The 9,040-nt window shown below is 39.2% G+C and overlaps 1 protein-coding gene across 2 annotated transcripts in view; it reads right to left on the reverse strand.

Annotated features, from left to right (window-relative positions):
• Positions 1-9,040, reverse strand: part of slf1 (SMC5-SMC6 complex localization factor 1) — a 41,504-nt gene that overhangs the window by 12,765 nt on the left and 19,699 nt on the right. For both annotated transcript variants that reach the window (XM_015373323.1, XM_015373324.1), the window contains exons 16-17: positions 5,276-5,368; positions 4,339-4,521 (exon numbers count right to left, since the gene is read on the reverse strand). In XM_015373323.1, coding sequence (XP_015228809.1) covers positions 4,339-4,521; positions 5,276-5,368 — 276 coding nt within the window. The remainder of the gene's footprint in view (positions 1-4,338; positions 4,522-5,275; positions 5,369-9,040) is intronic.

A 9,040-nucleotide genomic window follows, 5' to 3' on the forward strand; every position in this document is an offset into this window, starting at 1 on the left:
TAGACAATATTTAGTCATTTTACCCATTCATGGACACATTCACACACTAATGGCATGAAGCTATTGATAATGTTTTACTACTGATAAAAAAAAAACTCCAACTGCAGGCAAGGTGGGGGAAGCATCTTGCCCAAGGAGACAGAATGGGATGGAAGAAGTGCTCGAACCAGCTACAGGACAAACCCGTCACTCTTGTGACTTCAAACCTTCCAGCTGTTTAGCTATTTTGTGTTAACTGAAAAGACAAAGGGGTTTTTTGTTGTTTTTTTAAACATCCCTCCATCCTATACCCACTTATTCTTGCAGGATTAAGGGGATTACTGAAAACAATCAACACAATTTACTCTTTCAGTCCATACACTTGCTCCTCTTCAAGAATTAAAATATGCTGCTGCACATTTCTAACTCAAGGTGCAAACAAGCTAAACGTTTCTGAGAGGACTGCAGGACTGTTAAAAGACTGGAGGGTGGTAGATAGATTGAAGCCTTACTGCAATGGGTCCGGGGTTATTTTCCACACCATCTACCTTGAAAAACAGCAGAGAAAGCAAGTAGCAAAGGGAGCACCCGCGCACTCTCTTTCCAAAAGCCAATTGCAAGTCAGTGTTTGCTTACTGCAGGCTTTAAGATGAAGGATAGCATTTTGTGCATACATACAGAAAAATATATAGCCAAGGACACTCCAGTTTGGAGTGAAAAACAAGCCGAGCTCATAGATGGGGGTCATGAGGGGCGGCCTTGGGCAACGGAAGGCGGGGGAGAGGAGAGCAGAGCAGAGTCAGCCTTGCCCTCAGCCATGGCATCCTTTTATTGCCAGCTTCATAAGCCTGGAGGGATTGAGGTAGTGGGGGTGGAGGGGTGGGGGGTTTACCCATTCCATAGAATTTAGCTGTAAAAATGCACCCACTTGCATACAGAGTGCAGGCCTCCCAGCAGAAACACAGGCTTACAAAAAAAAGGGGTGAGATCACTCCCAAATGAAGGCTTTGTTGGTGTGCCAGTGTCAGTGTTGCCCTCTCTGGCCTACCAAAACCTTGGCAACTAGGTTCTGTCTGCTGGAAACAACTAGGACAATGGGGTGAATGCCGCAATGAAAAATATGGTTTCTGGGATTTGAGCTCACAGGCATAAAAACAGGCAGGGAAATAATAAATAAGGAGACAGAGGAATGGAAATGCATCTGGCCCACTAGCCTGGTTTCCTACCATGGGATGGTGCAGCAAGACTACCTGGCCAAAATAAAAAAAAAAAAAAATATAAACTGTCAGATATGCAGCCACAAGCACAGACAGTTGGAAATAAAAAACTATAGTGGGAAAAAGCACAAAGCTATTTATTGTAACTAAACATCAGTTAGCCCCTGAAGCTAAAACTTTCTACATTTAATAGCTTGGACATGAAGATCTTCAAAAACATAAGGAAAAAAAAGGAGGGAGGGGAAAAGTATTGATGGTGTCCATGGCAACCAAATGTAGATCATGGAAAAGAGACAGTACAGCCTGAAGTCAGGAAGACCACCTTCTCACCAACTCCCTTCTGTAGCCCTCAGACAACCCGCCATCAAGGTGGGAGGAAACAGCAAACAGTCAGCAGAGGATGGAAAAGAGGAAGAAGGAAAATGCAGCAGCCTGAAGGGTGTTTCAAACTGAGACAATCCCGTTCCTGTTGTTTTGTTTGGTCGAGTAAAAAAGACCAGGCCCAGACAGCACAGCAAGACGTCTGCTGCACAGGGATACACATAGAAAAACCTTTGATTTCCTGCTCCTCTGATTTTAAACATACAGATAGCATGCTTCATCTGACCTCTTTTAATTTGCTCTCCTCTGTTACTGAGGAAGAAACAGAAAAAAAAAAAGGAAAAAAAAAAAAAAAGAAAAAAGGGAGCGCTCTCTTGTTTCCTCTCCGGGACTAAACAATCCCAGTCTAATTTATTTTTTGAGGACAGAATATGTACATGTGTTAATGGGAAAGTCGAATCAAATTAACTATAATTAGTCAAACTGAGAAGTGTGCTGAGGCAGAGGTATGTTACATGAGAGACTTGTTCATTGCTGGAAAATATCACTCCTCCCTGCAAAACCCACCAACACCCACCCTGCTCGCTTCAACCTTTCCTGAGCTCAGGCTGCATGTGGCACCCGTTCACAAAGATACAAAAAAAATAGCTTCTGACATACATTTTTCCAAGAAAGACCTGCAAGTAAATCGTTTCAAGCAGGCTATTCTGCCGCTCTTAAACGCATCAAAGCAATATGGCAGATATTCAATGAGAAGAAGCATGCATCCATTTGGAAGGTCTCCAACCCGTAGAAGAGAAGATGGATTTACCGGTACTAGTTCCTGCCTTCTGTCCATCGCAGGGCAACACAGAGACAAACAACCACACACACACTCCCACCTAAGGGGACTTTTAGAGACGCCAATTAACAACCATGTTTTTGGACTGTGGGAGGAAGCCGGAGTACCCGGAGAGAACCCACGCATACTCAGGGAGAACATGCAAACTACATGCAGAAAGACAAGGAAAAGTACATATATAAGCCGCATCGGGCTATAAGTCGCTGATATCTATTTAACTGTCTCACCAAACCTGTAGGGGGAGCTCTACATCCTGAAGTAGGGATGAAGAAGAATGCTAGCTCCTGTTAGCTTGATGGCTCCAAGCCATTATAGCTTCTTCTGAAAGATGGGGCTTTGTCGGCTCTTAATTTCAGCGCTGCTGGAGTTGTGCAGTCTCTTCATTGGTTCGAAAGCTTTAATGCGTCAAATAAATGTCAAAATGTGTGAATTTGGGACATTTGTTCTGTGTCGTGCCTGCTGCTAGCATGTTCTTGTGCTAAATGATAATTAGCCCCCTTATTCTTTCATTTCCAACTTTGACTTCCCCCTCTGGTGGTTAGGAAAAATCCACAGAAAAACTGCACCTTATTTTAAGCCACATGGTTCAAAGCATGGGGAAAAAAGTAGCAGCTTATAGTCCGGAAAATACGGTAAATAGCAAATCAGGTAATCACGTGGCATCACCTGAATCCATTAAGGCATTAAGATAACTCGCTAAAGTTCAATGCAAGAATCAGAACAGGGCAAGAAGGGGATTCAAATAATTGATAGCGAGGTGTTCTGAGTTTTATACAAAACTGCTGATCTGCTGAGATTTCATAAGGAATAAGTAAATCTTAGAATGGTCTGAAAATGACAAAATATAAGGGGGCAATTTTTGGGGGATAAAAAAACATAAAAGCCACAAGCAGCTCAAATAATCATCTTTTAAAGGGAAAGTGTGCATAATGTCATTTCTAGACACACATTATCTGAACCTTGAAATAAATGGATTACAGCAATAAAGATCACACCATTCACCAAACCTAATAGCTGACTACTGGAAAGTCAGACTACGATTTACAGAGCTTGACCAGAATATTGCTGCCTGCTCAGATGAGCCTTTGTAGGGTCCAAATATTGCATAAGCCAAAGAAAATACTGAATGTTTAGACAATGTAATAATGGTTGTAGGGAATATTTTATTTGGCCGTTTTGGGATGTATTGGATAATGAATAACTTCACAGCAACCGCTGATGGCATTTTCTCAATGTGGACTAAAATCCTGATAGTAGTGTTGCTTGTTTGAGTTTAAGTCGACAAGAATAAAGGAGTTATGAAAGCAAAAGAGGTTAAAAACAGATTAAGACAGGTGAAAATAATAAAGTTAGCAAAAGTATAAAATAACTGCATACCAGATGTATTCAGTTTTCCACAAAACAGCTATTTTTGACAGTCTGCAGAATAAAATCGCTTCTACATACTTTATATCATATAATACCATATCAATATATCCTTTTTCTGAATCGGTCATTTTAATCTGACCAATTAGATAATTGTTTCATTCTATATTGTATCACTCTATAATCTTAAGTTTCTGCAAAACATCTTTGTTCTTCTAAATGGAAAGTTTTAAATTTTTCGTAATCAAATCTGTCATGTTTTACTCAGACATCAAACAGGAATCATGTTTTTTTTTTTTTTTCAGAAGCAACTTAACACTCAAGAGGAGAAATATTTTGCCCAATTTGAAAAGTTTTTCTACTGTGTTCCAGAGTAAAGATGAGGTCGTTATTATAAAGGAAAATCTTTCTCTGAAGTAGACTGAAAACTTTCTTAATTTGGTTCCTTGAGACTTTTTTGTTTGAGAGGCAGTGGTTTAAATAAAGAAACCATCTGTACCTCTAAAAGGAGCATTTGGTTTTCATCTGGCAGCTTTCAAAAGAGCAAACAGAGAAAAATCCTCGAGCAAATGATCAAAATGAAGAGTTACGATTTGCAAGCCGTGTTTTACTAACCTGCATGTTCCAGCAACATTTTAGCAATGTCCAGATGTCCATTGATCAGGGCATCATGCAGGGGACTAACTCCTCCAACCTGGTCGGTGAGGACAGGAGCGGGGCGGTGAAGCAGCAGTGCTCTCACACATTCAGTGCTGCCGTGGTTGCACGCCTCATGGAGAGGAGTCCAGCCTGCATGGTCTGCAAAGCACAAACAAAGCAAGGACTTAAAACAGAGCAAGCACGCAAACAAAGCTCGCTTAAGTCAAATAAGAAGTATTAAACCTAAACTTAAATCATTGATAGTTTTCTCCTGATCAATCCTGTAGCAAAGCTTTTCATGCCAGATAAGTGTTGATGCCAATTGTCTACATATTAATCTGAATGTCCCAACAAGTAAAAACAAAATAAGATCTTTCTTTAGTGAATCATTTCTCACAGATATGCATTTATTTTCTATGCAAACAGAAAATAAATGATTTTTTTGGAGGGAAGAAGATTATAGTTAATTGCTGCTGTATTATTTCAATAATGGCTGATAAGATGTTAAATATTAGCCCCCCTACATCGTTCTCTAAACAACAAATGCCATGTTACAAATCATTTGTTATCTGCAAACTACCATAAAATAACACAAGTTATTACATACAGGGACATAAAAAAAAGTCATTCAGAAATAACGAAAAGGTTTTATATACATGTATATAAATATACATTTTTGTACATTTATCAATGTAGAAATCTATAATCATCCCGAGACCTAAACCCACCCCACTCTCTTTCTAGACACACCCTTTACATTTTAGCTAAAGGTTAAACCTCGGAGACGACGCAGTCCGTTTTCTTGTCTCCTTTTCTTCTCCCCATTGTCAATCGCTCTTCGAACAGAACAGGCGGCGCCGCTACAGGAACGACAGACGGTTTCCAGAAAAATGGAAACGCGAGGGAGTCTTACCTTTAACATTGATGTCTGTGCCAGGAAGTGCCAGGATCTGAAGCACCGTTTCCACTTGGTTCCTCTTGCAAGCTCTGTGTAGGAGGGTCTCTCCTTTAACCAGGAAACACACACACACACACACACCCAGACGCACGCCGAAATGGACAAACACACCCAAAAAAGAAAGAAGAGGCAGATGAGAAGAGATATGTCCCAAATTTTCTTGTGCCTGATGTCCTTCCCATTGTCCCCAATGCGTATGAAACACACACCAATAAAATACCACTGAAATGTCCCCAAACACATAAAAAACTGACCTAAAAAAAGTACGACCCACCAATGAGGATGAGATTTAAGGCGTGATGAGAAAAGGGGGGTGATCTTTCAAGGGGGAAAAAAAAAAGAGACGAGAGGAAAAGAAATTATAGATGAAGTTGGGTTAATTTGGCTCTTTTACAGAGATTTTCCAGATACACCCCGACAAAAAACGTTAATATCGTGGCAGACAGCGAGTTTATAAAAGGATTTGTGAGAAAGCAGCTTCCTGTCTACTGGTTTCTGTATTCTTACTTGAGGGGAAGTTATGGTAGAGAGCCCACGCACAAAGACTCTGAAAGGATGTTTCACAGATTTTGGGTTGAAAAGCTCCACTGGGCATTCCAAGTTTCACCACGTGGTTTTCATTCAGCAAACTACTAGAGAAAAAGATGGTGGGGAAAAAAAAAACTCACAGAACTCAATCTACATTTTTAAACAATTTTCTTTCCTCCTTGAATTCACCACTTTTTCTGATACAATGCTAAAAAGAAAAAGAAAAAAAAAGAAAATAAGGAATATATTAGGGAATGAATCCCCCTCTTTTTCATGTATGGCTGAACTTCAGAGAGGAAGTTAAAGGCCAAGCATGAGTGGCTGTATAATGCAGACCTTCAAAACCTGTAATAAATGCTTTACTGGTTCTCCCCAGGATGTCTTGCCCAGACAGAGGCACCCCACAAACGCACACAGAGCAAAGACTGGGGCAAAAAGGACGACGGGAGGGGCAACAGGGAAGGAAGGCATGGTAAGGAACAAGGAGTGATGGAGAACGGAAAAGCATATTTAGCATTTCAAAGCCTGTCTGTTAAATACTGACTCTGCTGGTTCTAAATCATTTTGGAGGAACGTCCTTTGGTTCTGACTTATTTCTCTTAATAGTAATAAACCATTCTGTGTATTTCGGGAAAACTGGTTTTGTCTCTGAATAATATTCACATGTTTATTGTAAAAAAAAAAAAAAACACTGCAAAAAAGAAAATAAAAGACTTTTTCGCAGATTAATTACATAAAAAAACTACTTTTGCTGCGATTACATGTCTCAGCTCAGAGAAAAATGTCTTGATCTTTCAATTTCTTAAAAAACATTGGCAAAAACATTTTTCTGAACCACCATCTTTTTCTTGAATTTTCTAGTCCAACTTTAAATTGTTTAAGTATGAGGCTTCTCTGTAGTCAGAGGTGAATTTAAAACAGAAGCAGAGCCTGAACTCCCCTTTTGCGCAATAGTAGAGCACCCTCAGGACACTGACATGCATCATGCTTGTAGCTCTGCTCTGCAACACCAACAACAGCCAAAACAGAGATTTTCCCTGGTACTAACGATAAGATCTAGCAATACCTGCACTGAGAAGTCCTTCCTGATATGATCAAAAGCTATTGGTCACAAAGCTTAAGCTGAAACCAGACTCTGTATAAACCAGCAGCGAACAGAAACTCCAGCCCAACTAATCTGGTTTATAACCTTTAATTGTAAAGCTGATTTTAAAGGTGGTCATATATTGCCCTAATTTATGAGCTACATTCACCATAAAGTTAGCAATCTATTGTGCAATGTGGATAAAGCTTTGAGAATCTACTCTGCGGCTGAGGAACTGATTGTAGATCGGCATGCTCCATTTAAAATTTACTTCCTCTTACATTTTACAATTGGAATGATGCGTTTCACATTTCACATGATGAAAACAGATGAAATTATAAACACTTCAGTCTGTTTATAAAAACTAAATTTCAATGCTACATCAGGTATCATCTTTGGATTTTTATTAAAACAAAGCAGCCTATCACCAAATAAAAAAAATAAAACCCAGCTAAACAGACAGAGGAAGCAAGTCCAAACCACAGTCCTTAATGAGTGAGCTTTAGAGTGAGGTATGTCCGTTTTTTTTGTGGGCCGCTGCGCAATTACTGTGCGCTAAAATGCTGCGATTAAACAACCATTTCACTGCACCTTATGTGTACACATCCTCGCAAATGCCAGAACCAATCCGCACAGTGTTAAATCACTTTAATGGCTCCAATTTGGACACAACGCCTCTATTATAGGGGTAATTGCATGCTCAGCATTTACAAGCACGGAAAGGATAAATCCGCCTGTCCTTTTCTATAAATCCCCTGTTTCACACTTTAATAGAAAAGTTAAATATACGTGTTGCTGCTTTATATCCCCTCGGTCTGCTTGCTTTTCGCCTGTAAAGAGCCGCTTGGCCCGCTGATCCTCCGGACCAAAAAGCTGCTGGGAGCCTGTAACAATGCCATTTGTCAGGAATTTGTTAGGAGGGAATTCTGCGGCCAGTTATTGAATCTATTTAAAACTGTTTGAAGAGCACTACTGTCACTGGCTCCAGAAGCCATGGCAGCCAAAATAATTTCCCAAAGCCAAGATTAGTGCAGCTCCGCTGGAAATTTTTTCCTCTTTATTTTTATAAATCTTTTTATTGAAAAGTCAGAGGTAGAAACAATAAACCGTCATCATGGTTACAAAAGAGTTTTTGTTTTTCAAACTATATACACTTTATTTTTAAAAAGCAATGTTTGCAGCAAATGGTTCAAAATTCTACCAGCTAAGACAAAGGATCAGGTTTAATTATTGTGACTGTAAAAAACAAAGCAAAAGTTTCTGGATGTTCTTTACCAAATTATATATCCCCAATATAAAGTATTTGGGTCAATTTAGAGTTACACTGTGAAAAATACTGAAAGACTTTAAAAAACAAAGAGTACACTCTTTCAATACTTTTAAATATCTATCGATCTATCTATCATATATCTCAATACGCAGCTTTATGAAGAGAAGACAGGCGAAGGTCAGCAGATAGCATGCATACTGCCAGCTGTCAGAATATCAGCATTCTATATGAAAAGATAAAGTCTAGTCTGGAAGAATAGGACAAAGGCAGCGCAGCTGCTGTGATTGTGCAGGAACTCTATGGTTAGAAATTCTTTTAAGCATGGGCATGTGAATAAACTTCCAGATTAAAGTATAGACAAAAGTTCCTAAAATGTTGACAACAGGACAAATGTTGCTGCATGACAGCTTTCTGTATAGTAAACCATCTGCTGAGCGGCAACAAAGCATACATTTGAAGGCTCTCTATATACCTAGGTGAAATTGTTTCTGTGCCATTTCTCCCTCTGTACAAAAAAAAAATACTTTTTTGACCATCAACAATTTAGGTTCTACAAAAAGTTAAAGTAACAACTAAATACAATCTGATGGAAATAGGAAATAAATAATAACTACAATCAACAGATAATGTGAATTTTAAGAAAATTCAAGACATGAGGTTGATTTTTTTTGGTTTGTTCATCGTTTTCAGGTCTTCCAGGTTTTACACATGGAGCTTTTTACTCGGAAGCCACCGTTTTGCAGAGCATGCCCATATTTTCAGGAAATAAGTCCACATTTACCTGAAAATTATTAACTTTCTGTACCCTAAGCATGTCAATAAGCCTAAAATTAAGCAT

This window comes from Cyprinodon variegatus, unplaced genomic scaffold (genome assembly GCF_000732505.1).
Source record: "Cyprinodon variegatus isolate N-32 unplaced genomic scaffold, C_variegatus-1.0 Scaffold85, whole genome shotgun sequence".
NCBI lineage: Eukaryota > Metazoa > Chordata > Actinopteri > Cyprinodontiformes > Cyprinodontidae > Cyprinodon > Cyprinodon variegatus.